This window comes from Larus michahellis, chromosome 22 (genome assembly GCF_964199755.1).
Source record: "Larus michahellis chromosome 22, bLarMic1.1, whole genome shotgun sequence".
NCBI classification, from domain to species: domain Eukaryota; kingdom Metazoa; phylum Chordata; class Aves; order Charadriiformes; family Laridae; genus Larus; species Larus michahellis.
The window spans coordinates 5448497-5467318 of NC_133917.1; the positions used below are offsets into that span (position 1 = coordinate 5448497).

General features: G+C 52.5%; 1 protein-coding gene across 1 annotated transcript; it reads right to left on the reverse strand.

The window, feature by feature from the left end:
* Positions 1-1480: 1480 nt before the first annotated feature.
* LOC141733843 (keratin, type II cytoskeletal 71-like) lies at positions 1481-9671 on the reverse strand. The gene is made up of 11 exons (XM_074564790.1): positions 9562-9671; positions 8227-8509; positions 5566-6042; positions 4820-5031; positions 4564-4624; positions 4067-4162; positions 3565-3729; positions 3039-3164; positions 2125-2345; positions 1970-1994; positions 1481-1843 (listed from the first exon to the last, which is right to left on the reverse strand). The coding sequence occupies exons 1-11, from the start codon at positions 9669-9671 to the stop codon at positions 1481-1483; spliced, it is 2139 nt and encodes a 712-aa protein (XP_074420891.1).
* Between the last annotated feature and the right edge of the window lie 9151 nt (positions 9672-18822).

An 18822-nucleotide genomic window follows, 5' to 3' on the forward strand; every position in this document is an offset into this window, starting at 1 on the left:
CCTTTGGATTCTGCTTTTCTAAAACTCGTATCTGTCCAACTTGCCTCTGTATGGCTCCATTCTTTGCTCTACTCGTAGGCTTTCATCAGCTTAATCGCAAAACACTGCAGTCCTTTGTGGTTGATTTGTGTTACTTATTTGTTGGCTTCTTTTTTTTAATCTGCTCAAATGTACAATAAAATATCTCCCTTTGATCTGTTTTGAAATCCTAAACTGGTAGTTGTAAGATTTCTAAAATTATGCTGAAAAAAGCAACCAAGCACATTCCTGAGTTGTTTTTTTTTTTCCCTATAATGACCCTATTGCAGCAGATTTCGAAGCGGTGTAAAACGTGTTTTGTTGTCACACCTCTGTGGTAGACGTGCTATAAAAATGCAAAGAGACTGAGCTGACGTCTCTCTGAATCTTCAGACACCCATTGAATAGCGTTGGGTGGGAGCCCAGTTTGGTGCAAATCTGCATAAATAATCTGAATTTAAAAGGCTCCCAGAATTTACACCAATGAAAGACTGGATCTGCGTGAGACTTTCTGGGCAGCTCTGCCACCTCTGCTTAATGGGTAAGACTTCTATTCGGCAGATATGTCTTGTCCAATTTGGGAACAGGGCACTTCTTGGCAAACACTGAAAACCAAGTGGCAACACTCTTGGTTTGTTCTCCATGCAATTTATTGGAAAAAGCGCAAAAAGTTTAAAGTTCTTGAGTCATCAAGATAGAAGTGAGGGTGCTGTAATTTATGCGTATGTCAGGACACTAAGCAAGGAAGTTAATAGGAATACAAGCGACGTAATTATCCTTTGCTGACTACAGAAGGTGAAATGTGGGGTTTTTTAATTGAGATTTCCTTTATGACTTGCCTTCCTGCACAGGGGTGACCAAACTGCTCCGAGACGGCGAACAAAGGACATCGCTGGAGTCCTGCCCCTCCTCTGCATGGCCCCGTGCGTCTCACCACTGCGACTCCACTGACTTGCCTAAAATTACATCAGGTGGACTTTGATGAAACGGTGAGTCCTGGAGAGCTCATTTCCAGAAACACTTCCCAGAGCACTCCAGGGAAAGGCTTCTCAATTAAATATCACAACTTGTTCCATAGATAGCAAAGGCTTAATCAGGAGAAAAAAAAAAAAAAAGGCGGCTGGTGGGAAGCAGGAACTGAGTGATAACAAGATAAGTTCCCCAACACAAGCACCAGCCCTTTAAAGAAACAGCAGAAATCAAAAGGAATATGATTTAAGTGTCCCTTTTTTGATGTGAGCCTGGTGGAGTTTCTCTGATGTGGTTTCACGATGCTACATCGTGCTTGTACTCAATATGGCTCTTCCTTGTGTGCAAGGTGGAGTTGAGGATATTTTTACCACTGAAAGCGGAGCAGGGCTTTCATTTTTCTACTTTAGGTCTTACGTCCTGGTTATCCCAACTCTCACAGCTGTAGTTTAGATCTGGGTGTTCCCGGGGCACGGAGGTCCAGTGGAAATCCTCACCCCTGGCCAACACGTGCCTTGTGGGTGAGCTGAGGACCCCATGCTCTTGGTGGCTCTGCAGCTCCCTGCACTCCTGCTGCAGAGTCCACCACTGCCCAGAGGGGCTGAGCTCTGGCACGAAGGGCCCCCATCTCCAGCCATAAGTCTGGGGATGCAGCTGGGAGCACCAGGGATGTACTGCCTGCCTTCAGAGCTGGCAGCGCTTCTGGAGGCGAATCCTCTGTGGCCGGCACCAGCGTCTTCGGGTAGGGATGCTCCACCAGCGCTACAGGAGGACCTGCGTCTTCTGGACCGTCTACCAGCTCCACACCCCGGGTCGGCTGCACAGGTAGTGATGGCGTTGCAAGCGGTGGTGATCGCTGTCATGGGGAAAGGCAAGCTGAAGCACTCATGGGGAGGACACAGCCTTCCTCCTCCCCTGCAAACCAGAACAGGATTGTCTAAGGTCATAAGGAAAACAGAAAAGCTTGAGCTTACTTACACACTCTCACAGGGCTCCCAAGGCATATCCTGAAGGAGAAGAAGGTCACAGGGTTAGCCACCATGTAACTAGTGTTTCTAGCATTTTCCAGCCTCCCTGTCTCTGCCAAAGAGTCCCAAGGACTGAACAGTGCCCACACATGGTCATGGTGGTACCCACCTGCTCTCCTCACCCTCCAGTAGAGTCTTATACGTCGCAATCTCGATATCCAGGGCCAGCTTGACATTCAGCAGCTCCTGGTAACCCTGCAGCATGCGAGCCAGCTCGTCCTTGGCCTTCTGGAGGGCATTCTGCAGCTCAGCGTGCTTCTCCCGGGCATCTTTCAGGGCACAGTCCCCGCACTGCTCAGTATCACACACCGATGTTTGCAGAGAGGACACCTGCCAGGGGGGACACAAGAAGTCCTTACTTTCCCTGCCCTCTTTCTTGCCACACTCACCTTTGAAGGAGAAATCCTCACTTCTTTTGAAAGTGCCAAGTTGGGAAGTATTGAGGTTGTTTTTAGGAAAGCCAAACGTTTCCAAAATCAGATGTCAACTCTGAAGTAGTACAGAAAGGCTGGACTTGTCCCTGCACTGCCAGACTGTGTTTAAGTCTTGTTTCGAGGATACCAATGCTTTGTTCTAATTGTAACTAATAATTAAGGTTTTCCTTTACTTCCCGTTATAAACTATATAATGAATTAGATGGTCTGAAAATTATACCAGTTTCTATGGGTGCTGAATTACTGGTGAGTCATAATTCTACCCTACTTATTGGATGCTTTGAACCTGTGTCAGAAGCATTGTCTTCTGCCAGAATTCTCGCTGGAGCAATTTTAGCAATTTTCCGAGTGGCTGTAGCTGATCCAACTATCTAATTTGGTGCAATTAGTTCTTTGCAATAATCAAAATGATCCAACAGAAAATAGGCCAGCAGATAATCCTTCTTCCCTGCTCAGCACTGGTAGGATCTTCTCTAGACCAATGGAGCCAGTGTGAGGCAATGCTCTTTGCTAAAGACGAAAGAAATGTAGAAAACGTGACCTGGGATCTCACATCTGGGATCTAGTGAGTAAATATGGGCCATCATACCTGCTTCTTCACATTTTCAAGGTCACACTGTCTTCTCTGGATCGCAAAACCCAGCTCTTCAGTCTCTTGCTGGTGGGACTTCAGTTCATTGCAACATCTCCCCTTTGCCTCCTCAAGCTCTTGGAACTGGTGGTAAGGAAGGAGAGAGGTGGCAATTAATACTGGTAGCGTAGGCAGTATAGGAGCCTTGAGTCTGTTTCCAGAGTGAATTAAACTAGGTTTAGAAAAGTCCTCATGACTTTGCAGCTCCTGAGGCTTCCAGCAGCAAATGGAGCTTCCCTCCTGTAGCTTCCGTTGTTCAACTCGCCTACAACCTCCCCGTTCTCCACGGGACTGAGTCCTGTCCCATTGTGCTGTATCTGTTCTGGGGATGTTCTCCTGACTTTGACACTCAAGGAGTTTTGCAGAATGGAAAATTAGGTCCACAAATTACATAGTGAAGCCAAAAGGAAAAAATCACCACCTTTGCACTACTACTTTTGACAGTGAGAGAATTAAGGCTACATCGCTGGATGCTACAACTTACCCTGGTTCTGTACAAGGCATCCAGCTCTGCTTTGCTTTTCTGAGCTACATCCTCGTACCAGCACGCAACGCTCCTGAGGACACCCTCCATTTCCAGGCCTCGGCTGTTGTCCATCTTCACGATGACAGAGGTGTCACAGGGACCTCTCTCCAGCTCAGCGATTTCCTAAAAGCCATGTGAAGTGGCAATAAGCTGTCAGGATGTCTCAGTCCCGTCCCTGGCGTTCTTATCTCACACTCCAGTGGCAGTAACACCACCACGGAGTGTCTGACCTGAGCCACAACTCAGGAGTTGAGACTAGATTTGGTCACACATGCAGCTTGAGGATTTGGGGTTTTTTGAGATCTCAAAGTCTTCCCTATCTGGGATCCCCGGGGGGCGGGGGGATGCCTACCAAAGGGAGCCTAATGGATTGGTTTAATCAGGCCTAAATCACCGTAGACAAGGAGCGGATGGTAAGAATACCTGCCATCAAACAAGGTTGGGACAGGGGCATCCATACCTGAGCAGAAACACATTTCAGGAACTCTGTCTCCTGCTTTAGGGTTTCCACCTTTGCTTCCAGCTCTGCCTTGGCCAAATAGACACAGTCTGCATCCTAAAAGAGTTTCCAGGCATTTAGAAGTCAAAATGGTGCCTAGGCGGAGACCTAAGGCAATTTCATCATATTTTTAGAGTAAGAAATTTTGTTTAGGAAATGTAATTGGGAAGCTCAGATGTCCCCTGAACAGAAACAGCTGAAGGGTCCCAAAGGCATATAAAATAGTGCTGAGTTCTTGCTTGAAAAACATCATGACTTGGGCATTAGGACAAGCAAGCTGTCAGGTTAGAACGGACAGAGGTTTCATGCGCTCTGGCAATACTGTGTGACGTGTTTTTCCATACTTGGCCAATGACTTTTAACATTCTCAAGACCTAGCCCTTGCCTTGCAAGGAGCAGATCAGAGGGAAGTCCTTGGATCTCCGCATCCAACCCTTCCGTTAATACAAATTCCTTACCTTCTTCAGTAGCACGAACTCGTTCTTGGCAGCTGTGTGTCTGTTCCCTTCCTGCTGGTATCTGTTGGGGAAGAGAAGAGCTGAGTTGTTGGGTCGTTCTGAGACTGGAGACCTTGTTTGTTGGTATTTAGGGGTCAGGGCGCTTTTGGATCTCAGCCTTTTTTTAGACAGAAGTCTATTTATATGGACAAAAATAAAAGTCCATTAGAGAAGCTGTTTGAGCTCACCGCCCCGTGGGTGGTTTCTGCTCACTCACTTGCATCTGAACTCTTCAACAAGCTTCTCCGTGTCGATCAACTCAGGCTCCATCTGCCCCTTCTCGTGCAGCAATGAGTCCAGCCGCCTCTGCAGGCTGCAGATGAAGTTGTCGAAGATGTGCTTGATGTTTTTACGGGATGGCAGGACCTGCTTTTGGAGTAGGTCCCATTTGGTGGCCAACACCCTGTTCTGCTGCTCCAGATGCTGGACCTGCATTCAGAAAGCAAAGCCACCTTCTTCAGACACGTGCATTGTACGGGGACCAGACGAATGCGGGGTCAACAAGGCATCTGCTCTTCTGAGTCAGTGCTCCAGGGGCTTGTTGTGGTTTGAAGGCAATGAGAGGACAAAAGGGGGGCATTGCCATCTTCATAATCCTATAATCCTACATCTGGACATGCTGTTCTCCAATTCTCCAAGGAAGCCCTAGACAGCACGGCCTTTGTGTCAGCTACAGAAATGGAACTGGGGGGTGGAACTGGATGATCTTCAAGGTCCTTTCCAACCCAAATCATTCTGTGATGATTCTATGATCAAATCACATAAGCACATAAACCAGATTAAAATAACATTATCAGCTTGACCTGCACTTGCAGCCCATGGTACTGGAGCCACACATGCTAAAACGAGCACAAGGCTCATGTAATAGGATGAGAGAAGGAGAGGAATCAAAGACCTGAGCGCAAAAAGGTTTCCTTCACACTTAAATCTCATCATTCCTTTAAGCCTTGTCTCAGCTCTCACCTTGTCAATCAAAGAGGCAAACTGGTTATTGAGGCTCTTCATCTGCTCTCTCTCCTGCTTTCGGATGTGCTGGATTTCAGGGTCGATCTTCACCTCGAGAGGCTGCAGCAGGCTCTCATTCATGAGCACGGCACGAATACCTTCACTTCTGCAGCTCCTGCCGTGGAAGCCTAACCCAGGACTCCCACCTTCACCGTTGGCATGGACGCCCCTGCACCCCCAGCCTCCCCACACCCCTTGTGCGAGGCTTCGGCCAGAAGAAATGCATTGACACCCATCTGTGTTTTGGGGGCTTTGGCTGCTGTGGCTCCAGGCTCCGTAACCTCTTCCAAATAGTGCCGCAGAGGGGAAGGCGCTGGTCCGGCAGCGGCTCATGCTGCTCACAGCAGAAGATGACGAGAAGAACTTTCTTCCATGAAACGACCTCCCAGCTGACAGCTGCTGGCTCATGCTGGCAGAGGTGATGGAGGGAGGATGCTGGAGGACAGCAGAGGATGCAGCTCAAAACGGGTCCTCTCTGCTCCGACACCCCTGAGCACCTCCTTTATACACACCTCAGAAGTGGGGCTTGGTTGACGCAGATGAATAATTTGGGGTTTTCTTGGGGTTTGCCTTGCCTGGCAGCAATTTGTAGGTTTAAATATGCAAAATAATGCATAACACTGAACATTTGTGAAATCCTATGGAATTTCAGTGTTTTTAAATTGCTTTGTTTGCATGCTCAGCTTGGAGGATCCCATGGGCTGGGTTTTGTGAGGAGTCTTCTTTGGTTTGAGTTTGTCCTCCTTCCTTATATTAATTACAGTTTAGCAAATGGCCTTAAGAGTATCTCCCTCTGTCAAGGACACGCTGTAAAGGAATGTTCTGTTGAACAGCAAATTGTAAGTGATTTTTGCAGTATCTGTTCTTTTCACACTCGCTCCCTTCACAAAGGATGGTGTGAGTCCATGAGGTACAGCCAAAGGCAGCCCAGAGCTTGGAAGCTGGGAACCACAGTGTGGACCAGCCATGCAAATTTTGTCGCCGTGGTACAAGAATGCAAAATGTTTCTTTTTTATAAATAGCCCTCCACACACTATCCCCAGTTAAAGACCACAGCTGATGGGAGGGACTCATCTCTTCTAACTTTTGATGCTAGGTCTGCTGAGAGCCAAGCATGTCTGAGCTAGTGCTCCCCAGAGAGCCTTGTTCTTCTCCACTGAGTCCAAGAAAGTCTAAAGTCATCGAATCACAGAATGGTTTGGGTGGGAAGGAACCTTAAAGCCCACCCAGGGCCACCCCCTGCCCTGGGCAGGGACACCTCCCACCAGCCCAGGTTGCTCCAAGCCCCGTCCAACCTGGCCTTGAACCCCTCCAGGGATGGGGCAGCCACAGCTTCTCTGGGCAGCCTGGGCCAGGGACTCACCCCCCTCACAGCCAAGAATTTCTTCCTCAGATCTCACCTAAATCTCCCTCTGTCAGTGTAAAACCCTTCCCCCTCGTCCCATGGCTCCCCTCCCTGCTCCAGAGTCCCTCCCCAGCTTTCCTGGAGCCCCTTGAGGGACTGGAAGGGGCTGGAAGGTCTCCCCGGCGCCTTCTCTTCTCCAGGCTGAACCCCCCCAGCTCTCTCAGCCTGTCCCCACAGCAGAGGGGCTCCAGCCCTCTGACCAGCTCAGACCTGGATGCCCAGCTTTTAGAGGAATAAATTAGTGTAGCTGTATCTTCTTGTCAAGATTTTGGCTTTGATTGTGTAGAACACATCAAACAATGAGACTTGTGTGGAGAAGACAATAAATAGCTTAGAAAATAGGAAGCTCAGCCACAAGGCTGTTAACTGGATGCTTGTTAATCGTTTAATTGGAAACAGTGGTAGGCTCGGCCTTGGTGGGCAGACTATGAACGCACCAGCAACCTGCAAAAATACCTTATTAATACAGCTGCTGTGTGGCTACTCTCGGTTACTATCCTTTATATTGGAGCTTGTAATTAAAACCCTTGGGATACCCCAAGGCAAATAGAAAAGATTTATGAGAGTTGTTTGACAGACAGGGAAGAAAAGGCTGATAAGTTGAATGTATTTGCTGAGAGCCTCACAATACCTCAGGGGTGGAGCCACGATCACATCTCTGTCCTTGTGGCTTCCTGCCAAAGTCTCTTTCAAAACGGAAAGGCGAAGGGTTTCATTTCAGTCGATTTGAAAGAAATGGGTTTCCCCTGCTATTATGCCACACTAATCCTTAACTTTTTCAGTAGGCTCCAACCTTGGTCAGTGTTTTTTTTGGCATTTAAACATTTCAGATCCCCAAGAAGTGGGATAGTATTTCACATGCTCGTTTCTTTCCTTGGTTTTGCAGGGATTTTTTAATTAATTTTTTTTTCCGCTCCCTGGGCTCATTGGACGGCTCTTTCACCACCTTTCGCAAGAAGGCTGATGACAAAACTGGTTACCAGAAACCTTGCTGGCTTTCTGTCTCCAGGAGCGGCTGATGCCAAAGGTTTCTTGTACCTCATTATTTGCAAATGTTCTGCGCTGGAACAGCTTGCCCTTAGCCCAGCAAGAGAGATAATTGATGGTATGAAGTAGCTGGAAAGACAACTAGCTTAATTGCAGGTTCTTGACAGCACTATCAATTACACCTACACACAGAAGAGCAGGAATGCTTGAAGTCCTGGGTGTCTCACTTGGCTGCTTAAATACGAGCAGAGTCCGCAGCAATCCCAGCTGGAAGAGCAGGGTTGGAGCCCAGGAGGAGGGCACTTGGCCTGGAGCTGCTCTGACTCCATCTTCATTTTGTGCTTCCAGTTTGTCTCTCCTTGGTCTTCCACTGAATCCCCTTGCTGCATCTGCATGGCCTTGGTGATGAGGTGCCACGATGATTGAAGGTCCTCCTGCACCTTCTGAGCAGCGGTGCGTGATCTCAGGGCACTCTGCCTGGCCCCGCTGCTACCAAGGAGAGTTTGGCTCCTTTCAAGCAAGGATGAGCTAACTCAGAGCTTGTGTTTCCTCTCTGTGGTTAGAGCCTACAGGGTCATGGATGGTTTCAAAAGTTTCCTCCCATAGATACACTTTGATAAGCAAAACCCCTGAACTTGGGTTTTCACACCCCCAGACATAGCAAAAGGTTCATGCATCTGGCTCAGCCTCACCTCTGAGTCTGGCTGTCCCCTGGTGACCCCGAGTCCCCGGAAGGCAGATGATGCTAACCTTGGTCTGTTCTCAACTGCCCAGCTCAGGCTGTTCTTCTCCCAACTTCATCTCATCCCACCCAACTTGCTGCAGGAGACAAAGGTTTTGTGTGTCATTTGACAGCAGAGAGTCTCCAGGTTTAAAATACACCAGATCTTCTCCACTTGCTTCCATCGATTTGATGGAACTTCATGTATTCATGTCAGAGCAATGGTGTTTGCTGCAGCTCCCTTTCAGGAGAGGGAGGGTTGTACACGTATGTGGGCACCCGGGGAGTAGCTCCCAGGCTAATCACAGCCCATTAATTCACTTGCAATCACCAGGAATTTTGGAAAGAGGCCCAGCAATGGAGAGAGGAGGCCCACAATCTTCATGGTGCTACAGTGTAGCCTTGACTAATTTCACAGGATTTTGCCCAAGTAAATCAGGAGGGCCACATCCATACAGCGAAGAGGGCTGAGGCCCAAAACTCCATCAGTCAGAGAGAAAACGGGAGAGGCAGCGCAAGGACCTGTTCTACACCACTGTGGTACAACTATTTTCTCCCACTAGGTGGTGGTATCTAATGCATCTTCAGCCTCCCTCTCCACATGGGTTCTTGGTTGGGATCTTGGTGGTGACATGAGCCCGTTCAGGCCTAGTCCAACACTCAGAAACCTCTCAGGATACCACTAGCAAGAGCTGGCTCACAATATTTAGAAGCCAGGACAGCACAGGACCAATAAGGTCCTCAGTCCTTGTGAGGCGGTGAGGTTTCGTATGGATTTGTACTCTGAGGTTGACTATGAGCTCGGATGTTTTGTAAAATACACGTGCATCCGGTAACGCACCCCTGGCAGAAAAACACCACAGAGTTGCCGCCACCTTTAATGACAGCTGACCTACTGTCATCTTCTTCACCACCGTGGTGTCCTCCCCTCATACCTGAAACCCTGTTCATGGTGTCAGTGCTCTTGGAGGCTCAAGCTGTGCTTTGGCACAGGGTGTCAGTAGACACCTTCTTTCAGTGTCACAGTCTGAGCATGTTTACAGTATTGTGATGACTGATAATACGTGGCCCAAGACATTAATTGACATTAATCTGAATGAATTATGATCTTCTTCTCATGACTTCAGCTCAGACCTTGAACCTCAAAAATCAAAATGTCTCTGGGCACAGCCTTTGGCAGTCTGTCTTGTGGCATTTTCCGTCAAAAATGCATGGGCAATATCTAATTGACATATCAACTTAGTGTTGAGTCAACGAGAAATCAGCAGTTGACATGTGCCCATGCTGCCCACATTGACAATACACCTCTTTTAGACACTTTCCCCAGTTCTCATGTGCTGGGGTGGTGGAAAGAAATAAAATCATCTGCTTGATCATCCCAGCTCAAGTCTGTATGGTCCAAAGATCTGAAACTCAGCCTGCGTCTTAACAGAGCTGAATACACGAGCTCCTTACAGGTACTACTAGCAGGAGTTGGACCGCACAACTGCTGAAGGAAAGGAACGGAACAGCAATAATTTAGCATTTTAAAATATTATATTTTTAGACAACTGAAATCTTGGACTGGACTTTTCACTCCTACTTAAAAAGGGATAGTTTTATGTGGAAGGAGGTGCCAGAACACTCATCTCCAGAAACTGGAGATATGATTATAGCTTAGCTGACAAGCAGAACAGGTTCTGATATACCCTTCCAAACCATTCCTTCACTAAATTAGTCCAGCACTTAAGGCTACGTACTACCAGTGTGTAAACAGTACTTAAAAGAACTTGGTGGAAATGCTGATCGAGCCCCTCGTAGGAGCTGGGGGTAAGCAATCTCTTTTCTCGGCTGGTCTCCCAGGCTCCTGTTACAGTCAACTGAAACAGAGAGTTTGTCTGATCTCCAGTGGGTGATTCATCCCACACTAAGGTAGAGGCACAAATTAGGTCTTTTGAATTGCCTCCAGAAGTGCCTCTTTCTCTCCATTGACTCTCCCTTCTTCCTTTTCCACCTTTCATTCTACAAAGCAGATCAGTAAAAAAAACCCACAGATCTAACCACAGTGTTCATATTATTTCTTTATTTCTTCTAATTAGAGATGAGAAGCTCTAGGCACGCTGTCTACATAATTAATTTCACAGTGAAACTAAAGCCCAACAATAGTTGGTAGTGTGCAGAATTACCTCTCACAGCTTCCACTTCTTATTGTGAGGAGGGAGGCTTTGTCTTGATTGAAGACTCTTACTCAAGCTCTTGGGTATAAAATGGGGTTGTTACGACGCAGCTTATCTATCACTTGGAGCATGAACGGAACTGTTTCAGCGAGTTATGTAGAAGCAGCCATTAATCATAGAATGGTTTGGGTTGGAAGGGACCTTAAAGATCATCTAGTCCCAACCCCCTGCTCTGGGCAGGGACACCTCCCCCAGCCCAGGTTGCTCCAAGCCCCATCCAACCTGGCCTTGAACCCCTCCAGGGATGGGGCAGCCACAGCATCTCTGGGCAACCTGGGCCAGGGACTCACCCCCCTCACAGCCAAGAATTTCTTCCTCAGATCTCACCGAAATCTCCCTCTTCCAATGTAAAACCCTTCCCCCTCGTCCCATGGCTCCCCTCCCTGCTCCAGAGTCCCTCCCCAGCTTTCCTGGAGCCCCTTGAGGGACTGGAAGGTCTCCCCGGAGCCTTCTCTTCTCCAGGCTGAACCCCCCCAGCTCTCTCAGCCTGTCCCCACAGCAGAGGGGCTCCAGCCCTCCCAGCATCTCCGGGGCCTCCTCCGTCCCCACTCCAACAGCTCCGTGTCCTCCTGCTGTTGGTGCCTCAGGGCTGGAGGCAGCACTGCAGGGGGGTCTCACAGAGCGGAGCAGAGGGGCAGAATCCCCCCCCTCGCCCCCCTGCCCACGCTGCCAGGGATGCAGCCCAGGCTGCGGTTGGTTTCTGGGCTGCCAGCGCAATATTGCCAGCTCACGTTGAGCTTCTCCTCCACCAGCAGCCCCAAGTCCTTCTCCTCAGCACTGCTCTCCAGCCATTCTTTGCCCACCCTGGATTTGTGCTTGGGTGAATAAACCGTCTCAGCTGTTGGAGGGCACCTTTGCACGGCATTTTGCAAGCCAGGGCAGACTCACACCACCCACACGCTGAACCCGTGGGCTGCGAGCCAGGGCAGATGAAAACACAGGCTTATCTCAGCAGGGTTTGCTAACACAATCTCCGTTTTCGCTGCCGCAGCTGACTGCTTCACAGCCTGCGTAGGGCTTTCTGCATTTGATGAGGGCCGTGATAACCTAGTTTTGACTGAAATAGCGTCTAGGCCTCCCCCCATGCAGAGCTCTCATGACTGCTTCCAGACTGTGCCATAAAGGTTTGATTCAGCCCTTTGTGGCTCCCCATCAAAACCTTAACTGTTTTCGTGGCTCTGTGGCCATTTGCAAATGGGTCTCCATGGTGGATTTCCCACCAAGCTGAGTATGTCACTGCCCACAGGCAGCCACCCCCAGCACGCTTCACAGTGGGATTTCTTTGAAAAAATAGTTAAGAAGATCCTACCTTCCCTCTGACTGGGGAAAAGACAAAATATTCCTGATGGGACTGTGACACTCCAGTTATCTAAGTGGAGTGTTGCTAAATTAAGTTGACACAGTTACATCGAACGTCTTGAACGAACTGTCCCGGTAATCTCAGCGGCTCCGCTCTTCATTAGGGCTTTTGATTGGACTTAAAGGAGGTTCTGTGAGAAATTTCGAAAACCTCTTCCTACCTCTGCATAGAGGTGACCATTGAATCAGATGTTGGCCAAAAGAAAGTCTTACTTGGGTACATACCATCCAGCTTTGATTTAGGACCCCAAGGGAAAAATGGGACTAGAAGCAAGATAAGGAGCCGTTATTGTTCCTAAACTTTCTGCTCCTTTCTTTATCTGCAGCTGCAATGCTCACAAAACCTACATGGACAATTCGATCCGTCCCCTGGTTAGTTAAAGAGTGACTCCGTGTGGGAATGGTGGAACTGAGACGTAGCCATGTCCTACTTGACTGGATAGATCAGGCCAACAGGACTTGTCCCCTTGGAACACATTTTCACAGCAGGTGTTCAGCATATGCTCCCCGCCCCCAACAGACATTTCTTTTGTAAACATCTTCTTCCACTTTTTCACTATTTTTTTTCATGAGGTTGGATCAGATCTCCATAAACTGGTTGATATGTTTAAAGAGCTCTTTCAAAAATCTCATCATACACGTGAGAGTCAAGACCTCCCACAGACCAGTGCACACACAACAGAGAGGGTTTCAAGCTTTTAGTTGCCAAAGACAAAGGTTCCAAACAGCCTGAGGTGTAGAGAAAGCCTAAGGGAACGGTAGCAACGATCACAATATTGTCATAAAACCTAGGGGGTGTGCCTGGAGAATTCAGGACATGGCTGTGCAGGGACAAGAGAACTCGGGATTATGTGCGACCAGTTCAGAAGAGCGGTGACACAGTGGTGGGCAGGAAAGCCACCCTCGCGTCCAATAGTGAGGGGAATGCCATCTTCCCATTCCACTGGCACATTTTTGCATGCAAGTTTTACTTGTGGGAAGCACCTCCAGAAGAACCAGAGCCACTTCCATAAACGGACGTGTAATCCCACCTTCCAGGAGGGCACCCTCCTTCAGAGGTACATTCTCCAGACCCATCTCGCGGGCTGTATCTCCCAGATCCATAGCCCCCGTCCCCCCCAGAGCCATACCCTCCACTGCCAGGACTGCAGAAACCCCCGGACCCAGATCCCCAACCTCCAGAACCATACCCAGCACTGCCAGAACTGCAGATATGACCACAGCTCGATCCCCAAGCTCCAGAGAGAGAACTTCCTCCTCCGCCAGAGATGGAGCCTCTCCTGCCAGAGCTGCTGCCACCGCTAGAGCTCAGCCCACCACTTTGGGGGCTGCATCTGCCACTGCCTGAGCTGGATCCTCCTCCATAGCTATGGCCACCTCCAGAGATGGAGCCTCCACTGCCTGAGCTTCCTCCTCCTCCATACCCTGAGCCTCCAGAACAGATAGACCCACTATTGCCAGAGCCACCTCCTCCTCCTCCTCCACCACCAGAGATGGAGCCTCTCCTGCCAGAGCCAGATCCTCCCCCATAGCTGTGGACACCTCCAGACATGGAGCCTCCACTGCCAGAGCTTCCTCCTCCTCCATAGCCTGAGCCTCCTCCACCACAGATGGACCCACCACTGCCAGAGCTGGATCCTCCCCCATAGCTGTGGCCACCTCCAGACATGGAGCCTCCACTGCCTGAGCTTTCGCCTCCTCCATAGCCTGAGCCTCCTCCACCACAGATGGACCCACCACTGCCAGAGCTACCTCCTCCTCCACCAGAGATGGAACCTCTCCTGCCTGAGCTGGATCCTCCTCCATAGCTGTGGCCACCTCCAGACATGGAGCCTCCACTGCCAGAGCTTCCTCCTCCTCCATAGCCTGACCCTCCTCCACCACAAACAGACCCACCACTGCCAGAGCTACCTCCTCCTCCACCAGAGATGGAACCTCTCCTGCCTGAGCTGGACCCTCCTCCATAGCTGTGGCCACCTCCAGACATGGAGCCTCCACTGCCTGAGCTTCCTCCTCCTCCATAGCCTGAGCCTCCTCCACCACAGATGGACACACCACTGCCAGAGCCACCTCCTCCTCCACCACCAGAAATGGAGCCGCTCCTGCCAGAGCTGCTGCCACCACCAGAGCTCAGCCCACCACTGTGGGGGCTGCATCTGCCACTGCCCGAGCTGGATCCTCCTCCATAGCTGTGGCCACCTCCAGAGATGGAGCCTCCACTGCCTGAGCTTCCTCCTCCTCCATAGCCTGAGCCTTCTCCACCACAAATGGACCCACCACTGACAGAGCCACCTCCTCCTCCTCCACCGCCAGAGATGGAGCCCCTCCTACCAGAGCTGGATCCTCCTCCATAGCTGTGGCCACCTCCAGACATGGAGCCTCCACTGCCTGAGCTTCCTCCTCCACCATAGCCTGAGCCTCCTCCACCACAGATGGACCCACTACTGCCAGAGCCACGTCCTCCTCCTCCACCACCAGAGATGGAGCCTCTCCTGCCTGAGCTGGATCCTCCTCCATAGCAGTGGCCACCACCAGACATGGAGCCTCCACTGCCTGAGCTTCCTCCTCCTCCATAGCCTGAGCCTCCTCCACCACAGATGGACCCACCACTGCCAGAGCTGGATCCTCCCCCATAGCTGTGGCCACCTCCAGACATGGAGCCTCCACTGCCTGAGCTTCCTCCTCCTCCATAGCCTGAGCCTCCTCCACCACAGATGGACCCACCACTGCCAGAGCCACCTCCTCCTCCACCACCAGAGATGGAGCCTCTCCTGCCAGAGCTGCTGCCACCACCAGAGCTCAGCCCACCGCTGTGGGGGCTGCATCTGCCACTGCCTGAGCTGGATCCTCCTCCATAGCAGTGGCCACCTCCAGACATGGAGCCTCCACTGCCTGAGCTTCCGCCTCCTCCATAGCCTGAGCCTCCTCCACCACAGATGGACCCACCGCTGCCAGAGCCACCTCCTCCTCCTCCACCACCAGAGATGGAGCCTCTCCTGCCTGAGCTGGATCCTCCTCCATAGCTGTGGCCACCTCCAGACATGGAGCCTCCACTGCCACAGCTTCCTCCTCCGCCATAGCTTGAGCCTCCACCACAGATGGACCCACCACTGCCAGAGGTACCTTCTCCTCCACCAGAGATGGAACCTCTCCTGCCCGAGCTGGATCCTCCTCCATAGCTGTGGCCACCTCCAGACATGGAGCCTCCACTGCCAGAGCTTCCGCCTCCTCCATAGCCTGAGCCTCCTCCACCACAGATGGACCCACCACTGCCAGAGCCACCTCCTCCTCCACCACCAGAGATGGAGCCTCTCCTGCCAGAGCTGCGGCCACCACCAGAGCTCAGCCCACCGCTGTGGGGGCTGCATCTGCCACTGCCTGAGCTGGATCCTCCTCCATAGCAGTGGCCACCTCCAGACATGGAGCCTCCACTGCCAGAGCTTCCGCCTCCTCCATAGCCTGAGCCTCCTCCACCACAGATGGACCCACCGCTGCCAGAGCCACCTCCTCCTCCTCCACCACCAGAGATGGAGCCTCTCCTGCCTGAGCTGGATCCTCCTCCATAGCTGTGGCCACCTCCAGACATTGAGCCTCCACTGCCTGAGCTTCCTCCTCCTCCATAGCCTGAGCCTCCTCCACCACAGATGGACCCACCACTGCCGGAGCCACCTCCTCCTCCACCACCAGACATGGAGCCTCTCCTGCCAGAGCTGGTGCCACCTCCAGAGCTCAGCCCGCCACTGTGGGGGCTGCATCTGCCACTGCCTGAGCTGGATCCTCCTCCATAGCTGTGGCCACCTCCAGACATGGAGCCTCCACTGCCAGAGCTTCCTCCTCCTCCATAGCCTGAGCCTCCTCCACCACAGATGGACCCACCACTGCCCGAGCTGGATCCGCCCCCATAGCTATGGCCACCTCCAGACATGGAGCCTCCACTGCCAGAGCTTCCTCCTCCTCCATAGCCTGAGCCTCCTCCACCACAGATGGACCCACTACTGCCAGAGCTGGATCCTCCTCCTCCACCACCAGAGATGGAACCTCTCCTGCCCGAGCTGGATCCTCCTCCACAGCTCTGGCCACCTCCAGAGATGGAGCCTCCACTGCTAGAGCTTCCGCCTCCTCCATAGCCTGAGCCTCCTCCACCACAGATGGACCCACTACTGCCAGAGCCACCTCCTCCCCCTCCACCACCAGAGATGGAGCCTCTCCTGCCTGAGCTGGATCCTCCTCCATAGCTGTGGCCACCTCCAGACATGGAGCCTCCACTGCCAGAGCTTCCTCCTCCTCCATAGCCTGACCCTCCTCCACCACAGATGGACCCACCACTGCCAGAGCCACCTCCTCCTCCACCACCAGAGATGGAGCCTCTCCTGCCAGAGCTGCTGCCACCACCAGAGCTCAGCCCACCACTGTGGGGGCTGCATCTGCCACTGCCTGAGCTGGATCCTCCTCCATAGCAGTGGCCACCTCCAGACATGGAGCCTCCACTGCCTGAGCTTCCGCCTCCTCCATAGCCTGAGCCTCCTCCACCACAGATGGACCCACCACTGCCAGAGCCACCTCCTCCTCCTCCACCAGAGATGGAGCCTCTCCTGCCTGAGCTGGATCCTCCTCCATAACTGTGGCCACCTCCAGACATGGAGCCTCCACTGCCACAGCTTCCTCCTCCGCCATAGCTTGAGCCTCCACCACAGATGGACCCACCACTGCCAGAGGTACCTTCTCCTCCACCAGAGATGGAACCTCTCCTGCCCGAGCTGGATCCTCCTCCATAGCTGTGGCCACCTCCAGAGATGGAGCCTCCACTGCCAGAGCTTCCGCCTCCTCCATAGCCTGAGCCTCCTCCACCACAGATGGACCCACCACTGCCAGAGCCACCTCCTCCTCCACCACCAGAGATGGAGCCTCTCCTGCCAGAGCTGCTGCCACCACCAGAGCTCAGCCCACCGCTGTGGGGGCTGCATCTGCCACTGCCTGAGCTGGATCCTCCTCCATAGCAGTGGCCACCTCCAGACATGGAGCCTCCACTGCCAGAGCTTCCGCCTCCTCCATAGCCTGAGCCTCCTCCACCACAGATGGACCCACCGCTGCCAGAGCCACCTCCTCCTCCTCCACCACCAGAGATGGAGCCTCTCCTGCCTGAGCTGGATCCTCCTCCACAGCTGTGGCCACCTCCAGACATTGAGCCTCCACTGCCTGAGCTTCCTCCTCCTCCATAGCCTGAGCCTCCTCCACCACAGATGGACCCACCACTGCAGGAGCCACCTCCTCCTCCACCACCAGACATGGAGCCTCTCCTGCCAGAGCTGGTGCCACCTCCAGAGCTCAGCCCGCCACTGTGGGGGCTGCATCTGCCACTGCCTGAGCTGGATCCTCCTCCATAGCTGTGGCCACCTCCAGACATGGAGCCTCCACTGCCAGAGCTTCCTCCTCCTCCATAGCCTGAGCCTCCTCCACCACAGATGGACCCACCACTGCCCGAGCTGGATCCGCCCCCATAGCTATGGCCACCTCCAGACATGGAGCCTCCACTGCCAGAGCTTCCTCCTCCTCCATAGCCTGAGCCTCCTCCACCACAGATGGACCCACTACTGCCAGAGCTGGATCCTCCTCCTCCACCACCAGAGATGGAACCTCTCCTGCCCGAGCTGGATCCTCCTCCACAGCTCTGGCCACCTCCAGAGATGGAGCCTCCACTGCTAGAGCTTCCGCCTCCTCCATAGCCTGAGCCTCCTCCACCACAGATGGACCCACTACTGCCAGAGCCACCTCCTCCCCCTCCACCACCAGAGATGGAGCCTCTCCTGCCTGAGCTGGATCCTCCTCCATAGCTGTGGCCAGCTCCAGAGATGGAGCCTCCACTGCCAGAGCTTCCTCCTCCTCCATACCCTGAGCCTCCTCCACCACAAATGGACCCACTACTGCCAGAGCTGGATCCTCCTCCTCCACCACCAGAGATGGAACCTCTCCTGCCTGAGCTGGACCCTCCTCCACAGCTCTGGCCACCTCCAGAGATGGAGCCTCCACTGCCAGAGCTTCCTCCTCCTCCATAGCCTGAGCCTCCTCCACCACAGATGGACCCACCACTGCCAGAGCCACCTCCTCCTCCTCCACCACCAGAGATGGAGCCTCTCCTGCCAGAGCTGTACCCTCCTCCACAGCTTTTGCCACCTCCAGAGATGGAGCCTCCACTGCCAGAGCTTCCTCCTCCTCCATAGGCTGAGCCTCCTCCACCACAGATGGACCCACCACTGCCTGAGCTGGATCCTCCTCCATAGCTGTGGCCACCTCCAGACATGGAGCCTCCACTGCCACAGCTTCCTCCTCCTCCATAGCCTGAGCCTCCTCCACCACAAATGGACCCACTACTGCCAGAGCTGGATCCTCCTCCTCCACCACCAGAGATGGAGCCTCTTCTGCCTGAGCTGGACCCTCCTCCACAGCTTTTGCCACCTCCAGACATGGAGCCTCCACTGCCAGAGCTTCCTCCTCCTCCATAGCCTGAGCCTCCTCCACCACAGATGGAC

Coding starts and splice junctions, on each gene's coding strand:
- LOC141733843 (XM_074564790.1), bottom strand. CDS start 9,671: ATGAACAGGGTTTCAGGTATGAGGGGAGGACACCACGGTGGTGAAGAA. Junction 5,032..5,565: donor TTGCCTCTTTGATTGACAAG/GTGAGAGCTGAG, acceptor TTCTGAATGCAG/GTCCAGCATCTGGAGCAGCA. Junction 2,346..3,038: donor TTGAAAATGTGAAGAAGCAG/GTATGATGGCCC, acceptor CCCCCCTGGCAG/GTGTCCTCTCTGCAAACATC.